Genomic DNA, 21607 nt, shown 5'->3' with positions numbered 1-21607 from the left:
ACACATCCAAACGTAATAATCTTGACACGGAACTCATGTATGGCATCATTTACCTCCACCTCATAACGCCATGCTGATTTTAATGTGCAATATCAACATTTCTGATTCGTGCTTCACCTGTCATCGATTCCCACTGTACGTGGGATCTGCCAATTTTTTTTTGTTTTATTGACCAAGCCTTGCACCGACATTTCAACTTGGTGAGGTTTTGAAAGTGTTGAGATATGTTGATGACTTTTTTCATTATTTTAAAGCAACAAACCATCCTATAAGCCCATTGTTAACAACGTTTTATCACCCTTTCATATTTTCTACAGCTGCGTGGTGACCCACCTGCTTGTCTCTTGTCTTCTCGGGCAGTGATTGGCGTTCACACGCGAGTTTCCGACCTGTGGTTCTTTGCAGTTTCTGGATTTGAGCATCACCCTGCCAGAGCACGTGCCTGTTGGCGTTATTCACCCAGGTATAAAAAAGAATTGCTGCCATACCAGTCGGCGTATTTCAAGACTGTGAAAACGAATATAGTGAAGCACTGTCTAATGTTCGCACTTGTCCGGTCATGGTTACATTCATGTTATGCAGAAGGGTTTTCAAAACAGATATGATTGGTTGGCCTTCATGGGTTTTCTTCTCACGCTGCTTCACGCCGTTGCCGAGTCATTCTTCCAGTAGGTCCATTGTGAACACCACCGTGCTGCGGTTGAGCGAGAGCGGAGGACGGTGAGAGCTGATGTCGTATAAAATGTGCAGCAGACTTCACACAACCTCGAGGAGTTTGAACAGGCACGGCGTGTCAGGTCATTCCACTCCACGGAAGCTGCTTCCACTTCGCCCACGTATACTATAAATTAGGAGAACAAAAAAAAGTTGATGCGGCGGCAACAAGCATGATACTCACATAATGTGCGCTACCAGTGTTGTCTATGAATTTCCGCTATCGAACCACGACACTACTTCAGTCAGGTGGGAGGTAGTCCGTACACAGCTCCCTCTTGGCCGACCAACTTTGGGCCGCCAAGTAGGCCCTTGGAGCGGCCGATAGGTTTTACCTGATGGTCCCGACGTGAGAGTCACCCGCTGCATGCAGACGCACGCCCTAATTGCAGGACCACAATAAAGTTTCGCAACCAACCAAGCAACCTTCGGCAAGACGTAAGTCGGCCAGATGGCAAGGTGCATGAATGAGCGTGCACGCGAAGACGAGCTGTCAAAAACAATAATATGTGGGGCTGAACATCCCAAAACGACCACGTAGATATCAGAGACGCCGTGGTGGAGGGCTCCGGAAATTTCGACACCCGAGGTTCTAAATGTGCATCCAGATCTGAGCACATAGGCCTACAGCATTTTCGCCTCACCCAAAATGCAGCTACCGAATCCAGGATTCAATCCCGCAACCTGCGGGTCAGCAGCCGAGTGCCTTAGCCACTAGGCCACCGCGGCTGCGCCAGGAGCTGTCGCTAAATGTAAAGTTAGGCCACACTTGCCGGCTCACTGCAAATCACAGAAGTGCCAGCAACATTTGATTAAACCAATGGGATTTAATTACCCATATAGAAATGCAGTAAACAACTGAGTGTTCTTGTGACATTTTGTTTTTTCTCTTTGCTTATAATTTTGTATTTCGTCATTTTTACTGTTTATTTCGCGTTGCTTGATAAATAGCAAACACTGTATTAACACACCTGACTTATTTCAGGGAGAGCTATTGTTATTGTTTTTTTTCTCTGCAGTAGCCAGGTGTTATGTGCTTTGCACGCTAATATGGAAGAATTCAAAGGGGAAGGGTAGTGATGTGTGTTTTTTCGTTTTTTAATCCTATAAGCGCGTCAGTCTCCTGTGACCTGTATTATTTTTTGTCTAGTTAGGCTAAGCTGTTTTTTGTTTTTGCAATATTTTTAGATATGCCGATAGATTTGCTTTGCTCACTCTTTTGTGAGCTTGTGTGCCCTTCGGCTACACCTGTGCTTGTCGACTTGCAACTGCATTTTTTGCCACCTGCATGGTCTTTTGTGACTGTAGTATACTGTAAATGAATAATATATGAAATAAATGAATTCAAATTCTAAAAAGAAGCACCCAAGAGAAGCAGAGAATCTGCCTGCTTGAGAGCTGTTGGAACTTTTTCACATTAAATACGACGTTTATTCTGCATTAGTGACCCTTCGTTGTTCCTTTCTCAAGAATAGAGGACATTGTTGAATTGTATTTTGGAATTATTATGTTATACGATCAATGTGCGTCTTTCGTTTTGCGCGTCTCTATACCTATGTAGTGCATTGCATTAAAAGTGATGTGTTTGATGTGTGCCTTGCTTTCCGCGGATGAATTCACACAAATAGAACTACAGTGATTTCGGAATAAACAGTCGAAAGTTCACGCTTTCCTTGAACTCTTTCCTCGTTTTTTATTGGCGCGAAATAGCTAGATTTGTAGCTTCTAATTGAGCAGAACTTGTTTTACATATTTGCGTGCTTTGCCTCTATAAACGTTGTACAAAGAGCAGCTGAGTAGGACAAGGGACGCTGACAAGAGCGAAAAAAGTATATATAGAACTACTAAAAATAAAAAGAACCAATACTTTCAAAACTTATGGCATATTGAAATCTCACATATATAGAAACAGCGCCTTTGCATAGGAGAAAGGTCCACTATGAAATATTATGTAACAGCCCCATTACTCCTTAGCCAACATGAGGAACTGAATTGAGAGCCCATGAAAACTTCGCAGTGAAAGGCGATGCCTCAGCAAGTCCTGTGTACCTTAGTTTTTTATATTTCAAGTATTGCTAAGCATCGCTGAAAGCGCGCAAAGTAAATCAAGATAAATTTTTGAAATATGCTAACGTACGTCCTCAAAGAAATATGACGCATAGAACCCCACAGCCTTCTGCCAGGAAGTACCAGCAATTGACGTCTTTGGCAGGCTTGTGGCGCACATCAAAGACCAGTATAATGAATAGAGTGCTGCACTGTCGTGCTGAGCCTTCGCATATAAAGCATGCTCATGTTTCCGATGAAAATGAGTGATGTTCGCACTATAGCACGCAGACGGGGAGGGGAATGCCTACTACCACATCAACTTTCCATTAACCCCGTGTGCGCGCCTATGCTTGCAGGGGCTTCCTTAGTGGTGCCACTTATCTCTACCAATGCGTATCTCTACAACGCCAGCCCGCAACAGGAACTACAAGATAGCTATGCTGCGAAGGCTTTTGAGGTAATGCTTAGTAAATCGCTGATGTCTCATCGCTTTGGTACGATAGTGCCAATTTGATAATAGTGCTCGTACTTCGTAAGAAAACGGGGAGGGCAGTCTGTCAACAAGAAGGGGAGGCTATCAACAGCGGATGATTGACACCTGTCAATTTATGGAACCACGCCAAGAAAGTAACAGTGTCGATTGATGAGACCGTGCCCACGAAGTAATCAACTGTTGGTTTAAAAACCGAATGAAACAGTTGGGATGGTCGCCAAGGCCATGGCCCGTCTCTTTTGCAGAGCAAGTTCAAACATGACCAAATATATATAAGAAGCTGTGCTACCTCACGTACCGCGTAAAGAGCAGCTGTGCACTATGATCCTGTGCAACCGGCCACGCACTATGGCAGGCTTTTTTAAGAGAGCTGTAGCTATCGAGAGGACACATGGCCAACAGCTAAGGCAGTGGGATCACTCCTTAATTCGCTCCGAAATTCGCTGCAATAACGCATGACGGCTATAGCTGCTTGAATGGCTTGATAAGGGGAATTGTTCGCAAATAACTGCAGTATTACAAACACACATGGAGTTTGTCGCTCAAGTCATACGCAGCGAAATCCACCAAAAGTTCCCGACAGATGACACAGCACACAAGACGCGTCCTATGAGTTAAGTCACCGCCCTTGAACATCCCCCACCCACGTATCTGCCACGCTGGCTGTTGCAAATACCCCATTTCTTGGTGCCCACCTCAATGAAAGGCATTGATGCGCCCTGCCATCATGCCACTATATTCTGAAGGCATATTCTGACCACCCTTCTGAAGGCATGCATTGGCGTTTATCAATGTAGGAGCTCCCAAGACACCCAAGGTTTTCACGATGGACGCCTGGTATAGTGTAAACAGTCGTCCATTTATTTTCTAGTGCGGAGGTCTCGGTCTCGTTTGCTGGTATAGCTGGCACCACGTGCATCTGTTTCCACCTCCTGGGCCATGGTCTGACAGCCGGGGCCAAAACTACTACAGACCACGCCACGGGGACATTGGTTCTCAAGGGTATCCGCTGCTACAGCCCCATTTTGTCGACCATCATACCAATGATGACGAGAGCATGGCTGGTTATAAGCGGGTTTCTGGACGTCGACAACGTGGTCGTTTTCTTCATACTTGGCTTCAATATGACTTCCCTTTTACTGACCTTAGAGGTGGAGGTAACCAAGCCCATGTCTGGGAAACTGAAGACGGCAACCTCCTAGGGTAAGGTAATGGGTCCTCAAATCTACGACAATAGTCCCCTACTACCACCATCACAGCCCAATGTAAAGCTTACAAGTCGTTACACCGACAAGGTCTGATGGCTCTTGGGGATGCGCAGCAACTGAAAGCCTTAGGCAATATTGGTCTCGACTTTTCTATCATAAGTGAATATCTCCCCATACGCTTCGAAAATTGGGGGACCCTCAAGCTTCGCCTTTAAAAGTTAAACGTGATAGTGATAGTAAACGTGATAGTGATCCGACTTCTAGCGCGCCCTTCAACCGCTAACTTATTATTATTATTACTTATTATTATGTTCACACACACACACACACACACACACACACACACACACACACACACACACACACACACACACACACACACACACACACACACACACACACACACACACACACACACACAACCGCGCGCGCGCGAACGATATTTACAGGTTTTTGATTTAAAGCATGATGTCCCATGGCCTCCAAGATAAACGCCACGCGCTCGCAATCTAGGAGGCCATAAAAAGTCTCCCAATGCCTCACAGATGGTCGACCATTATCTATCGTTTGCTGTTTGCTTGATCAAAGCCTATAGAAAGGCATGATATGTTTTCCGCCAGATGAACATAGTTGTCCGTATCATGAGCTGCTTCAAAGTTCCTGTGTGTTTCGAGCGGTGATGGCTGCACTGTACCGGCCTTTTTTGACGCAGTTTGATGGCCCCTCAAATGCGCCTACAAATCGTCTAATGGGCTCGTTTTCGTCGTGACAAATATCGAATAAAATGCGTTAAAGAGACTCCTTCCACTGCATGGTAGTTATGTATTGTTTTCTCTCGAAGCAGTTGCACGTAACATCGTGGATTTGTGCTGGGACATCTGCTTTCCACGCGAACAGCCCGGCTTCAATCCTGAATGGGCACAAAATTGCTATTCTCTATTTTATTTGCTTCTTTCTCAGTTTTCGCTCACGGACGATTCTTCGCTCACAACCAACGGTACGAAACCGACGGCGGAATTTATGCGAAGCAAGCTCTCTAACGTTATCGCGCTAAAAAAAATCTAAGACGCTGTGAATGGCACCTTACCTTAAGACGGCAGGTGGATAGCTACCCATGCCTATTAGAAGGTGTAGAGCTAGAATCGACATAGCTGGCTCTTCTTCCAGGGTGACGTTCATTGTTCTCGCCTCATGCTTCAAGACCTAATTACTTCGTTAGATTTCTTGAGAGAATATGGCCCCTTCAGTATTATCTCCGACCGTTTGTTCACGGTGTGCAACAGCCCTGGTTTAGTTTTTTTATTCAAAGCCAAGAAAGACATTTTTTATTATCTAATGTTGATATGTGAATACCGTCATGGTCAGGTACTGTTTCTTTTTGGTAGAAGGTGGCGCCCCGTCTTATGCCCATGTCCTTCCAGACCAAATCTGCTCGTCGCTTGTTAACCATGGCATCTCCGTTGCTAGAGGTATCGAAGCGTCATTGCTGGACCAATTTAAGTGCTGAGCACCGGTACCTTTCAAAGGGCATGGTCGCCGCTTTATTCGGCAAAGTCGCAGAAGTTGGAGAATGCTTATGGGTGCTGGGCGTATAATCTAAGCAAGAATTAGTACCCATGCTTGGCTATTAAAAAGAAAGCCAAATAGCGACGCTGGTGCTCCATGGTCACCGCATACTATGAGTTCAACAGAACCTGTCACAATTAACAAAACCTGGTCATATGAGACAGATTGTGCCACATTTATATACTCCTTTTTAGATCGACTTTTGATGTTTTAAATGATGGTTATTCACAAGTGCGGGAAGTGACATATGGAGGCCTACTGCCTGAGCCAATCACCTATACTACCGGCATATTTAACTGATGAGGACAACACTTCATTCTTTAGTGTCTTCGACACGTCTGTCAATGCCCAACAACTACGTGATGACTCTGACTTACTTGGCCTAATGAAGCACTTAAAAGACAACCTTCAACTGCGTCTAGTGTTTTCGAAAGAGTATCGTTGTCCTTTCGTTAATGGAATAGCGTCATTTACAAAAGTAAATTTTTCTTTATCGGATCCCTTTGCTTGCTAGACATTTATGAAAAAGCTTTCGTCCTGACGCACTTCAAACATGTAAAAAAGAGGTGACTTCTTGTTGTTTAGGCGGCGTGCGTATATTGGCAAGAGTTCGGCAAGGATACTACTCACCAAAAATCACCCACAGCTGTGAGGCAAAACGTTCGTACTTGCCTCGAATGGCAGCTGCGAAAGTCGGCTCCGCAAAACCAGCTGGCCTGCTGCAACATGTTCGGGTCCCACGAGCACCATTACACCTGATCAGAACGGGTATTTTCCTACCTCCGATGTTTGAAACCGTCACATTATTGGGACCATGAATGTTTTGACCCGGTATCCAATACCACAGGCTATAAAAAAACACGGTGTGTGTGTTGGCGCAATTTTGATGAAGACTGTGTAAGAGACATGGGACGCTAACCATTGCGACAATGAACCCTGGAACTGCATTCGCAGCAGCTGTTTTAGATCATGTTTTGGGGCTAAGTGGAATGTTCACCATAATACAACGGCCAAAAACTCGCAAATGAACGGACTAACAGAGGGCCGAAACGATACGATAGATGATAAAATGCCCCTGTATACTGATATCGAACAGAAATCATGAGACGAAACCTCGCCTATATGATGATAGCTCCCAATTCACTAAAATAATAAATAACTTGAATGACTGCGTTTACCCTTCATTTTCTTCTGTCTTTCTGGCTGAATTTATGGCCGTAATGTGATCTTCGTGCGATGTAAATACTTTAATTTCAGTCGTAACAGTCTCAACTGGATCGTTATCTGTGTGCTCGTCTCTTTCCACATCCAGTTGCTCACTCACACTGAAACATTTTAAATCACTGGTTCCTTGTCATCTTCGAAGCATTAATTTAATCTGTGCGCAAGCGCACAAAGATTTGTTGTTCAATAAAATGACTGATTCCTTGCGAAAGCTTTGACTTCAGCACCGATCATTCCTTTTTTCCCACCTACAGTACACATTACGTTGGCGCGATCTCGCACGCTTAAAATCAGGCAAGATTTATCTGACCCTGCAATGATGGCTTCTCCGGAGTACAACCACGTGTTAATTCTCTGACGCAATGAACTGTATATTTCAAGGATGATGGAAGTTTTCATCACGAATTTTTGTTGCCGTGTTACTTCCCTCAATTTTCGCTCGCGTAGATTAGGTTTATTGAATCCGTCTGTGCGCATTTGCTGTAATAAAAGAAAATAATTAGTCATTTTTTATTATCTTGTCTCCATTTCTATTTATCCAGCTCTTCGACAACTGGGTTGGCAATTATCAGATTCTGCCCTTTTTTTTTGGAGCCGCTATACTGGGGTACCACCAGAGGGATGTTTTCTTCGTCGTTCCGGAATACACCACTGCGACTAAATCATTCTCTTGTTAAATTGTGGGCTCGCAACATATTTTCAAATTCGCAATTGACACTTCAAATTACTTGCGTTCCTATATAGGAATGAAGCAATTCAGAAAGTATCGCGAAATCCTTATAATCACCTTATAATCAGCCAATCTCCTCCATTGGGTACGAGCAATGTGCCAAGAAAACAGCAACAAAAACCACAACCTTGTTCATGGATGGGAGGTACGAAAGTGTTGCCACACAAATGGGACAACAATAACACAGATGCATATGTATTTGTGTAACGCGTGGCAGAAGCTAGGCAGCTCGCACACTAGCGTATCTGCCAGCAGCAAGAGAATGACGCAAGGTGCTTTACTGCATATAGTAGTGCACACAGTTACAACGTGGTGGTGCTGTCGGACTTCTGGACACCCAAATTTTTTCTCTACTTTAGCATTCTGTGATCTTAGCTCAACACAGTGTCACAGCAAAAAAGTTGCATTACTTTTTGTGTTTTCGTTTATGACTTACCCTTGTCTGGACTACCCGCAGTCTATATATTGTTATGAATTGGTTTTATGATTCCTGAATTAGCTTACTTTTCTTCGCAATTCTTCTTAAGAAACACAGCTCAGTAAATGATGGCGAAATAGCCTGGAAAGAGTGCCAGGGTCAATAGTCATTTGTCTACGTTACGAGCGTGCTTAAACAAGAGCTGAACCTGCTCCACTTGGTTAAACAATTTTCTGCAATGAGGTAAGAAGGTTCTTTGTTTTCGACTTTGCCCTCACTACGAGCACCGTGGGGCTTAAGGTGAAGCTTTTCTGAGCATGAACTTTTCTGAGCACAGCCTTTCTGATGCATGAACAAGCACAGAACATTCAGCGAACGAGTTCTATGGGTTTGCGAAATGTCCTTCAAGTAGCGTCAATTGACAGTTCTTCGCAGGTGGTCTGAATTCCAAAAATCAAACACACACTCCTTCTTGTGTGGCATTTGAAAAGTTCAAAGTGGCAATGACGTTATAAGAGGGATTGACTGCTCTTGAAATATCACTTCAATGGGGAATCGGGAATTCTCGAAGTGTTACTTCACTTAAGTGATGGCAAGACCACTCTCGTCCCAGTGTTGACCCAAAGCAGCATGATTATCGGCTTTTAATCTTCAGCATTAGACATTGCGCCAGAGAGCTAACAACAGGGGTGAGCGGTAAATGGATGCGTTCCTTTCTTTCACATATTGGATAGGCGCTAAAGTTTTCGCACACTTCCAGGTATGGTGGTTATCAGGAAAACAGTGCCTACACTGCCCTTAATAGAAGGATGCAATTAGTAAACCATCATGTCATGGCAGTCGACACCTTGTCGATGCATGGTATTACGCTATGGCCGTGAACTAGCATGACCCGACAAGCAGTCTTCATGAAATCATATACAAAGACAGTTCACCCTACTTACAAAGCCCTTTACATGACTCCCGCTATTCGGAATTCCCAGGAAAATGTGCCTTTATATTTAGTAACACTTGACTCTGAAACCCTCATTCCATCAGCTCTAACTTTCGTTATCGCGGACAAGCGCAGAACTTCTTGTTCACTGCTACAACTTAGCAAGCTAATACCTTAGCTCTTATTTTTCACCTTTATTCGTTGCGACTTTCTTCAGGTTAGTTTTCTCGCAAGTTCACGAATTTGTTAGATTCCTCTTTTATGCAAAGCAAAACATCGCGATGTGAATTTCGAGACGAGTTATCCATTTCTCTTCGCCTTCCAATACATCAACCATGTATCATAGCCAGCTGCTTAGTTTTTACGCTGTAAGGCAAAAGGAAGTAAAAATGTGGGTGACTCAACCCTTTCGGCTACCAACGGGGCTGCCACAGTCAATAATGGTTAAGGAATAACAGTACCTATTTTCGTGTCGTGGACATTACTTTATATTATCTACACAGATAAGAAACACCCTTCGGACCTGTGGCCAAAGGCTTTAGTTTGCGTTAAGTTTCCACGTAGGTAGTTAACAAACCCTTCGTCCATGGAGTTAAAATTCAGGAGGCATATAATTAGCCCGTAAACTAGGTTTATCTTTGTTGGATCATGCTGTCAGTTCACAAGGATTACCTTCCGCAGCTATTCCGCACGAAGTCAATACTTTTTCTGTGACGACGAACAAGTGCCACGGACCTAAACACGCCCTTCCCCGGAGTTAGTGTGAGGCAACCAGTAGCGTGCGTGTTGTATGTTGCGCAATTAATGCGGATAATGCAGAGCACAGAACCAGTTTCCGACTCATCAGCTAACGAAGATGATCGGTTCCACAAAGACGAACGCGGGAGACCTGCGCACAGGAAATAAAGGAGACCCCTTCGTTCACACGGTTCACGCGTGGAGCCGTCAAGGTCGCCCCCGTTTGGGACTAGATGGGGAAGGCTTACTCAAAAGAGCGTCTGGCAAGTAGCAGGCCAGGCGCCGCCGTCTGAGTTTAACCCCCGAATGCAGAGATGTTAATTGACTCGTACTTGACTCGTTCTTGACTCAAGACAATCTTGCTGGTCACCATAAATCGTTCTCGAACTTGCGGGCGACTTGAAGGTGACTTGGCTCGGTCGAAGTCAGGACAAGCTACAAGTCAGCTGCGGGACTAGCTTGAAAGCGACTTTATGTGTTATTTCAACATGGCCACCTCTCGAATGGACGTCGCGCGGAAGGTGGTCACTTTTAAGTTTGCTTGCCTCGCCATGAGCGTAGCATTTTCTGAGGCGCACTACCTGCCGAAGATTCTTGGACCCGCTTCACATGACCGAGGAAATCGGATGGAGTTGCACGACAGGCAACAATTCCACGCTCAGTACAGATTCACGAAGAACGCCATGCGGCAGCTGCTGGGTACGTTGCCACTCCGAGAAAGTGGGGACAACCGAAGACAGCCGGTGTCTCCAGTTTTACAGCTACTGATTGCTCTCAGGTTTTACAGCGCTGGCACATTCCAAACAGCCACCGAGAATCTCGTCCGCATTCCGTAGTCGACAATGTGCCGTGCAGTCTGAAAAGTTACGCTATTCATCGCAAAGCACCTGTACGCGATGCTGGTGTGCTTTCCGCAACCGGCAGCACTTTCTGTAGTTATGCGGGACTTTTTTGAAGTTGCTGAGTTCCGTGGCGTTGCAGGTTGTGTCGACTACACACACGTGCGTATTAATAGCCCCGGTAGTGACGACGCCCAAGTGTTTCGTAACCGCAAAAGCTATTTCTGTTTTTTCAAAAACACGACGACATTCTTCATCTCTTTCGGTACAAAATTGACTCGGCGCTATGTCTGTGTGCCTCGTCTATCCTTCCGTCCCGTCTAAGGCGCTGTTTCTCGCTCAAGAAGGTATCGCTTGTAGCACAACGCTACGTAAAATTCCACACACACACACACACACACCACACACACACACACACACACACACACACACACACACACACACACACACACACACACACACACACACACACACACACACACACAAACACACGCACACAAACACACACACACACACACACGCACGCACACGCGCACACACACACACACACACACACACACACACACACACACACACACACACACACACACACAAAGGGGTGCCCCTATCACGGGTTTTTGACCATGCGCCTCCCCCTTCACCACCATGCAGCGAGACATTGCTGCACCCCGCGAGACAAAATTCTGCCGAGGGCAATGACCTGACCCCCGCTTTTTTAGGGGCGAAGCTCCTTAGGGCGTGGGCTGTGCGTCTTCTGTAGCTTGTATGTAGCCACCTCTAGTTTAGTTCTTGCAGTGTTCACTAGATGGCGGTACCGTCTCCTGTGTGTAGCCACCTCTCGTCTAGTTTGTGTAGTGTTTACTAGATGGTGGTACTTGTAGCTGATGATGAAAAGATGCAAGATGTTATAAACTAGAAAGCGGTACTTGTAGTTGATGAAAGACGGGAGATCTTATAAAACAGGAATGATGTCACATATGGCGCGTGCCATATGTTGAAGGCAATCTTTCGATTTAGTGCAGCGACGTACGTTAGGGGGAGCGATGTAATAAAATCGAGTGGGCAAAATGTACAGAGGATTCATGGTTTACCAGGTTTACCTCCGGAGCTTCGCCCACTCATCATCATTCACTTCGTGGATATGGCGGAATTTTTTTTCTTGTTTGCGAAGCTCAACAAAAGGGTATGAATCACTTTTGTTGCCAGAACATTTTTTTTATTTTTCGTATATAACTACGACCTATCCCGCTACACGCATATCTACAGGCGTACAGAAAGGCGGATACCGTGAAAAACGCGTTACCTCGTGAGCCAGCTAGGTCATCAAAAATACACGCCGTGGCGTTCAATTGAAAAAAAAAAATAACGACAGAAGAACCCAATGCGATGCTTGTTTCGCCTCCAAGCAAGCAAGCATGGAGAAATACGCCACATTTGGGTGGCCACTAAAATCAGCGAACAAGAACGCTTTACAGAAGCAACACTGCGCATCGCTGTGGTGGCAGGCACCACGTGCCGCTCGTTAGCCGTAAAATGGCAAAAGTATGCTTGCGGCACTTTGTTTTCAGAGTTATTTTAAAATGTATGTTTTTTTGCTGTAACACGTGCCTTACGCGAACCACTTCATTATTAGCCTCGTTAGCAGGCGAGCAGCGTGTTTCTGCTTTCAAGCTCGTTCTTGACTTGACCAAGCAAGGCAGCCTGAGCATCTCGCAAAGGCTGACTTCGGCGTTTTGAAGTCCGCTGCTTGCTTCAAGCCGACTTACTCAAGTCAAGTTGAAGGCGCGAGCCAAGTAACATCTCTGCATTTGGGGGTAAGTAATTGTTGGCATGCACGTGTGTTGAGAATGCGGCGGGGGCGTAACGATTGGGCCGACCATGATTGCGGCATGCAGACGAGCATATCCTCCCCGCTGTATGTCATTACCGAGTGTTGTTAGGATGGCGGGGCACCTCGCTGACGCATGCACACCTGGTAAGCGCACAGAGCCCAAAGGTGTCTTCACCGCTCTTAAGGAGGCTTCTACGAAGCAACATTTAATCACAGAGCTGATGGGGCTTGAGCGTGAGAACGGCTGCCGACGGAAGTCAGCCGACGGAGGCAGCACGGCCTGCCATGGGAGAGAGTGTGACAGGCAGAGAACCCATCCCCTCTCGTTTTATATCTCATAACATGATTTTTACCAATGTAGTGCCTGTTATGAAAGTGTTTTTGCGATTGGTGGCGGTGATGCGAGCCCACACGTGTGATTGGCTTGTGTCGAAAACCTTTGTTCAACCATGGGTTGAAAAGAGGATGTTTGATTGTGGAAAAGAGGAGAGCGGAGATTCAGGCTAGCAGTTGGCCAGACACCTGAGACTGCAATAAAGCGTCTGTTCACCGGACTACGGCTCTTATTTCGCGCTGACACCGTGCACTCGAGTCATTGAAGGGACGCATTCCAAACCTGAAACATCTTCCCTTCTTAGCTAGTGTTGAAGCTAGTCGAGGAGGAGGAAGTGAAGACCCCGTATTCAGAAACGCTCTTTGACGTGAAGTTAACTCGCCACCGCTTTCGATGCAGCACAAGCGCGCTTCGAACGCGCTGCGTTAGGCGGTGCCAAAGCGGCACAAACGCACAAACACGTTTTAAACGTACTGCATTAAAGGCGGTGCCAAGTCAAGTTGAAGTGCAGGGGCGTTTCTGAATACGAGGGTTATGTTTCTTTCCTTTTGCAGACTGTACGATAAACAACAAAGAATAAAGGCAAACTTCAATTTTGAAATATTTTCGCTGTATACCTATCCTGCCACATTGACCTGCTCTACTACAGACAGGAGTGCCACTGGTTTTGATCCCAGCCGCGGCGGGCACATCTCATTCGAAGCGAAATATTAAAGAACCGTGTACTTATATATAGGCGCACGTTGAAAAACACCATAAAGTAAAAAGTTTCGTAGATCTTCATTGCGGCGTTACTCATAATAATATAGCTATTTTGGGACATAAAAGGTCATCAATTATAAAATCTCATTTCCTACATATAGCTGAAGTTTGAATTTATGCTGCAATGTCGCGTGCAGAGAAAGCTGCGTTGTCACATCTCGTAGTGGCGTCCGCCTCTCTTTCTGACGCTAGTCCTCAGAGATTGATAGGTGGCCCACATTGCAAACACCAGCGTGCACTGCAGTCGTCACCGTGGGTCAAATGTTCTGTTTCTACAAACGCAAAAGTATTAGAAGTATTCAGAGAACCCTGAAAATGCACCCATGCAAACCTTTTGCATTGCGATGCCAAGGCAAGTTTTATGGGTTCCATTCCCAGCCACGGCTGCACTTTGACGGGCGAAGTACAGGTACTCGTGTTCCTTGATTATTGGGATGCCTCTAATCTAGGCATGGTTTATTGCTCACTGAAATAGACCCAATAGGGGTATCCCGTAGTATTACATTTTGTTTTTTGACAAATAAAGCCTTGTAATTAGGAGTGGGAAAATATTTGTGATGATGTCAAGGGGCTTTAAAACATAATTATATTATGAATGTAGCATTATTATTGTTGGCCTATTTAAAAAGATTGGTGCATAGGCATAGGTATTGGCTGTTTGGATATCAAGATCCTGACACAACACTTCGATCACGTTAGTTGCACTCTAGCGAAATGTTATAGTAGTTTGGCTGTTCACATCAACTAATGTTATTGTGACATAGTTCTAGCGTTGCCATAAGGATAGAAAAAGAAAGTATTGCAAAATATAGGCAAGTCCCAATCGTCGTTATGCGAAGCATGCAGAGGGAAGGTGACCGTCATGTAGTTTCTTCTTTGAGCAAAATGTAACGAAATTACGCTTAGAATATGTCCACTCGATCACAGAAACACATGCTGAAGAGTCGCAGAGTTTTTACTTATACATCTAGTTGTTCACACTAGCGTAACGTTGCCAACAGTAACACGAATATTAGCAGCACCAGAAGTGGCAAGCTGATATGTTAGCTTGCGCTAGCGAGCATGGTTGCCCTGAAAACTGCTGAACGAATCAACTTCTTTAGACGTAGCCTAACTACAGTTTGCGTTAACCGGATGATGTGGCTGTATCGTAGAAGTACCACATATGTAATGTTTATGAAGTTTTTCTTTATGTAATGTTTATGAATACTGCAAGGCAAGCATTGCAGACAAAAATAAGGTTTCATCAATGTTGCGCCCTCATAGTGTATTTTTTCAAAACATTATTGAAATCTCACGTGGCTTTGTGGTAAAATAATTTATTGCCACGCAGAATGCTCGGGTTCAATTCTAGCTGAAGCCATAATATCGTGTGACAAGACATATTAGATGCCTACAATATTTATTCCTTGAATTCGGTGGGTCAACGCTGCCGATGTGGGCATTTCTAAATGTTCTCGCGTTGAAATTAGCAAAAACTGTTCTCGCTATTCCTAGGTACACGAACTGTCAATCGCCGTTGGCGCATAACCGCATGCCTGTGCGTTTGACGGTGTACATGACAGAATTGTCACATTATTCATACCTGACCTGCGTGTCATATTCGTCAAACCGTCTTACTCTCTCATACTAATTTTCGTGACCCCCAATTTAATTGTGTAAACACGAGAGCACCCAGATAGGTGGCTAGATAGATAGAGAGATAGAGAGATAGACAGACAGATAGATGGATAGATAGATAGATAGATAGATAGACAGACAAATAGATAGATAGATAGATTGATGGATAGATAGATAGATACGTAGATAAGCGCCTAAGGTGTCTAGAGTACGCATAATAAATGCTGTGCGTTTAAAATTCCCCGCATATCCACTAAGTGAATCATATTGAGAGAGCGAAGTGCGGGGATGTGCTACCCGCTCTGAACCACACAGAAGAAACTTTTCAAACATTCCTGTATGTTTCCCTCGCCTGGTAGAAAGTGGGCAAGTGATAAGGCTTCAGTGTGTAGCCGTACATAACGTTTTCGGCGATTTGCCACTTCACGCGCAATCTTGCCACCTCCGGATACGATTGTTGGCGCCCACGTGCCGCTGCAGCTTCGCGATCCCTCAACTCCAGGTCACCTTGCCGGCGTTGCCGTATCGTTGCAGCTTCGCGAACCCGCCACTCTGAATTCACTTGTTTGCGTTGCCGTGAAGCAGCCGTTCTGCGAGCTCTCAGCTACGCATAGAGTTTTGCCACCTTGTCTGTACTGTCTTCGCTGCAGAAGAAAGAGAGAGATCACGCGCCGGTAGCGAGTATGCGCCGCGGCGCCTCTAGTGCGTGGGGAGGCAAGGCTCGACCATAAGGAGCGTCGCCCATATATGTTAGAAGAAGCGCACATACAGAGCACCGTGTATGTCTGCTTCTTGTAACTTTATGTCGCACCTAGGCGCACTGTTTCACGTTGAGCGAACATGCCACTTTTTCGGGCGCCCTATTTTCCTACAAAGGCCCATGCTCACCCGCATTCGTAGCGCGTAGCATGCTAAGGGCCAATAGTCGGCATGAATCAATTGGATGTGATGCGCTTTTTGCCGCGGTGGAGTAACGCCACGTGCAGGCGCAGCGATTCATAGTCTGTTAACATTACACAACGAGCTACCCTGGTACACAAAAATACCACCTTGACTATAGTGATCGTGTTTCGTAACCTGTGCTCAACGTCATAACGCACTGACATAGCTTCTTTTCCCCGTGCTATCCCCTCCCTATCTCTTCGTTTTTCAATTTTTTTTTCTCACGCTGTGGAAGGTTTCTTGATAATGAACTACCTACTACAGCTCGAACACTGAGGTTAACTAGCTTATCTGTCAGCGTGCACGTTAGAACGAGCGAAGAGATACAGAGCTTACAATGGTGAAGAAACCTCTGCAACCTGATTCATTCCTGATACATCCTAAATATCCTTGGCGAAATTAAGTCATGAGGCAATTGACTCTAGAAATTCCTACGCAAAGGTCCGTGAATAAGATCAATAAAACGTGGTTCATGACCTCTTTAAGGAAGCAAAAATCAATCAGGGCGTTGTCCTGCTCTACTGTCGTTAATGTAACTGATACATTTCATTATTGACATTCATAACCTCTTTGATGTGATGTGTTCATCGCTTGAAATGACCACTAGCAGTATCTGTGAGCACGTGATTGAAAGTTTACCAAAATTTTTTAACATTTTTTTCTTGCGTCGCCTTGGAATAAGGGCCCGACCACGCGGCGTTGCCCTGTTTTAGTGGCAACGAAGTATTTTCCGCAAATAATGTTTCGTTCTTCTTCTTTCACTTTGATTCACCCCTTGTATTTGTAGTCGTTCGCACAAGTATTTCGGTATTTCAGGCTAAAGCAAGAAAATCAGAAAATATCGTGCGCAAGAGAATAATGCCGTTCCAGGCTAAAGCAAAGAAATCAGAAAGTGAAACAATTTAGAAGGCGTTGTTCTGCCTTTGTCGAGCCAAGAGATAATAATTTTGAGATCAAAACTGCTAAAAATGCATAGCACAGTAATTATACTTAACAGAGGTCTTCTAACTGTATATAAAACAGTATCATGAACCCAACCACATGCTTTTTTTTGCTTCACCTGGACTATTGAAATATAACTGTTTCCTCTAAAGGAACGAAACACTTTATTTTCAACAGGAATTTCATTCGGAAAGCTAAGCAATATGAAATGCCCAATGCATTCTACAAGATTTCTTGCTCGCCTTGTACTTGGTAAGATCGTCATATAATGATTTATTGTGCCTACTCCATATTATCACTTTTACGCCTGCTGCGCAAATTTGGACAACATTTTCAGCTTGCGCTAGATATTGCTAAGTGATTTTTCAGTATGACAGACAGCTTGTTCACTTTCTGTCACGATGCACATATCAGCAATTGAAGCAAGTGATAAGGTCTCTTCTATTAGGTGATTGAAATCAAAAGTGAAACGAAAAAATCCTCGAGTATCAAGGTGTTCGCAACATCAATTTTGATGCTCTACCATGCAGAGGATTCGTGTTATAGGTTGCTTATATTATGGTTTGCTGTAGTATACTTCGAAGTTTAGTGCGCTCATAGATAAATATACAAAGAAAGTCTTTCGAACTGTGTGATGATGGGGTAAGTGGCTCAAAAAATAAGTGTTCGATTTGTGACGAGTATTCTTTACATCTCCACACTTCTATTTGTCCTCCAGGCGAAGAAAAAAATGTAAAAAGTAGGACATACGCTGAAATATCAGGTGATCTTGAAGAAACACTGTTATACCGTAAGTGCGAACGAAAAAGGTATTATCGCAAGGGCGAATGAATGAAAGAGATAGCAACAAAGTGGAGTTACATACGAAAGAAGGTTAACAGCAAACACCTTAAGCAAACACGACTGCTACCATAGTATAAGTGACCTTCATGTAGTCTCCATCTTCTATGCAATCTTTACGACGAAATCACAGGGTGTATGAAGTGTGGAACCATGCGTCAAACTCCACTCGAGAGACAAATGCGCATGTACGGGTGGCCAGGCTCTCTAGGTTAATGTTCACGATCGGAGGCGACCAGCCCAGCTCTGGCAAAATATTATTGAAGGTGCCGCCTGGTATTTGGTCCTTGAGCAATCTCTCAGGGGATAGTGAACAGGACGCTGAAACGGTGAAGCACCTCAGAGATCTACGTAACATCAATATATCTGTAGCACGTCGTTAGTTTTTTGCAGGATGTATGCCTTCATGACTGAATTGTTCAACGCGTCACGCTTGCTTATGATATCTTCATTCCAACCAGTAACCTCCATGATGAATGATTAGGGAAGCCTCTGTGGTCATAGATGCTTTTGTATCTGTAGTAAACGGTGAAAGTGGTGCCAGCAAAGGCGGTGTGACAGCAAGAATGGCGTCACTGATTGGACGCTGAGTTAGGGCTAAATTAGCGTATTAGCTGCATGTTAAGGTTATTGAATACCACAGCCCGTCTAGATGAAAACAGAACGTGCACTTTGTTCCCCCTTGGCCAACCGCGCTTTAAAAGACAATAGTGTTTCTTGGGATAATTGAATGCAGACATTTTGGTCGGTCTCTCTGCGTCGCTGTATGTTGTCTGTCACACTATTCAGCTACCTCGCCAAAGTTGTAGCTCTTGCTGAACGCCCAGCCATCTTGAACTGGTGGCTTCATTTATACTTTCGAAGGTTTTGTCGATCAAAAAGCAAATATTACGCATGTTTGAGGCGCACAGTCAATACGATTAGGTGAAGTGCTCCTTTACTAAAAATTACATAGATGCGTAACGGTAAAGACCCTTGTGTTTCTTAGGGTGTGCTCAAATTGCGATGCTGTGCACAAAAAAGCTCTCTACCGAGGGTATGCCGCTACCTGCTTTGGCAGGCATCTACTTCTGCGCTGCATTAGTACATGCACATTGCCATTGACGCATCCACGCAATGAAACGCATCGACTACTCACAAATGGTTCTACCGTGGAACCTGCCATGCGATACAGTACCACACGTAACCAAAATATTGCTCACATGTCATTGATGTATACGAATAAATGACGTGTCATTAGTGATTATGCGGTAAAATGGAATCTTTTTGAACAAAGCTGCAGCGATGTCAGGGCAGGAATAGTATAAAACAGGATCACAGGTGGCAATGAATGAGACCGCGACTCGCGCAGGACGGTGGGCAGAAGACTGTCGCCTTTCGAAGACATTTGTGGTGCAGCACGCAGATACGCGGTCGATTGTTTTTCGAGGGGTCAATTGTCTTAAATGGTGAACGCGGAAACATAGAAGGATTGCGACACCCATTGTCCGCGCCGCCGCCACGTTGGTTGGAACAAAATAGACAAAGCCTCTTGAAGGAACCAATAAACGGTTTTGACGATTTTGTACAAACACATTGGGCTGGTAGACAATGTGTCAAGGGTAATTTAGAGACCACTTGAGATCTCTGCTCGAATTGTGCAAGCTATTATAACAATTTAAAGCGGCGAATTGCTCGAGATTGCTGCAGATCGCTGCGATTCATCAAAACCCGTTTTCAACCGCCCATACACCAAGTGACACGCTCTTCCCTATTGACATCATCGTTTCAAGCTGATTTGATTGGCTGTAAACGCACAGTGGTCCAGCGCCTGACCACCGGTAGTTCCTGCTCTGGCTTCGGCTTAACGGAAGTAGAAGACGCAACGTCACGCAAGCATTCTCTCACGTTACGTCGTGACGCATGCCCCGTGAAGGCGGAGCTTAGCTCCAAGCGCTGAAGGAAGAGTTGAGGGCAGTAGAGGGTGAAAGGCAGAGCGGAGGAGGAGGGTACCTATTAGCTCCGTTAAAAAATACGTGTTTCGATTCTTTTATGACGCCAATGATTTGCTTCAGTAGTGATCTAATAAAAATAGGCTGTAAAAAATTATTTCAAGCACCCACTATAAAAAAATAGAAGGCGTATGTATAGCTATCGCGTTCTAAGATGTTTTCATATTGGTTGAAACAGGATATACGCCGTCCCGATTCTAGAGGAAAGAACGCTAGAACCACAGCGTTCTATTCAAAGCCTACCTTTCACACCCTCTTGAAGGTGAGAGCAAACAGGCTAAAGCAACTTTGAGCTCTGCGTACTGCCAGCAGATATGAATAAATAATCATTAGTGGCTGGTGGCGGAATCGTTTACGAAGTGCGCTGTCAACCGAAAGGCCGTAGGTTGGTATGCTTATGTGTACGTTTCAGAAAATATTTCTTTGGAAGTTACTTTTTTCTGGCTTTTTTTTCCTTGGTGGTCCACCGCTGCCTATAAATGGCTAAAGTGCTCGCTCATCTTCTCACGCGTACGTCATGGTTTTCATCCCGGCCGCAGCGGTCACATTTTGATGAAGCTGATTTCGTAGGGGCCCACGTACGGTGCAATGGGACCACACGTTAAAGAACACCGACTGTCTGAAACTCTTGTAACCCTCTACTATGGCGTCGCAGATAATCATATAATTTTTGGAACGTAAACCCCAACATACTGTTATTTTTCTTTTGGTTCATAATATGACGGGGTCGGCATTGTTTGACACAATTATTTCAAACGCTATATACATCACTACAATACGTAGAGCTCGGAGGTGCTTCAATGACTTTGCTATCACCCTTGAGTTCGCGACCTTTGCAAATCCGTTAGTCAGCATGCTCCAAAGAAAATTCTAGTCTTTCAAAGAAAGAAATAAAGGCGTCTAAAGCAACTTCACTGAGAGCGGCCAGCCCAGTGGTCGGTCGTGTGATCATCAGTCGAACACGCCGTCCTTTATACACCAGCTACGAAAGCTTTCCGCGTCATTTCTGATGGTCGCGTATATTGATATGTTGCTTTTAACGTCCCAAAACCACCATATGAATATGAGGGACACCATAGTGGAGGACTCCGAGAATTTCGACCACCTGGTGTTCTTTAACGCGCACCCAAATCTAAGCACACGGGCCTACAAAATTTTCGCCTCCATCGAAAACGCAGCCGCCGCAGCCATGATTCGATCCCGCGACCTGCGGGTCAGCAGCCGAGTACTTTAGCCACTAGACCACCGCGGCGGGGTGATGGTCGCGTAAGCTCTCGCATCACCTTCATTATTACTTTGCTAAGAATGCCCGGTGCACATTCTTTGCAGAATCATATCAAAGGGTCACGAAATTTTTCAAGTAATGCATTACAATCTGCACCGAGCGTTGCTAACACACACACACACACACACACACACACACACACACACA

The 21607-nt window shown here is 44.9% G+C and overlaps 1 protein-coding gene across 2 annotated transcripts in view; it reads left to right on the top strand.

Moving 5' to 3' along the window:
• LOC119159970 (uncharacterized) overlaps positions 1–21607 on the top strand; it is a 144943-nt gene that overhangs the window by 33555 nt on the left and 89781 nt on the right. Inside the window, exon 3 of one of the 2 annotated variants that reach the window (XM_037412750.2) lies at positions 17522–17596. The exons of the other annotated variant lie outside the window; for it this stretch is intronic. Within the exon in view, the coding sequence (XP_037268647.2) occupies positions 17522–17596 (75 nt within the window). The remainder of the gene's footprint in view (positions 1–17521; positions 17597–21607) is intronic. 2 annotated transcript variants of the gene reach the window in all.

This window comes from Rhipicephalus microplus, chromosome 3, assembly GCF_043290135.1.
Source record: "Rhipicephalus microplus isolate Deutch F79 chromosome 3, USDA_Rmic, whole genome shotgun sequence".
Lineage (NCBI taxonomy): Eukaryota > Metazoa > Arthropoda > Arachnida > Ixodida > Ixodidae > Rhipicephalus > Rhipicephalus microplus.
Note: the sequence above shows the minus strand (reverse complement) of the source record. Positions and strands in the feature narration are given on the sequence as shown.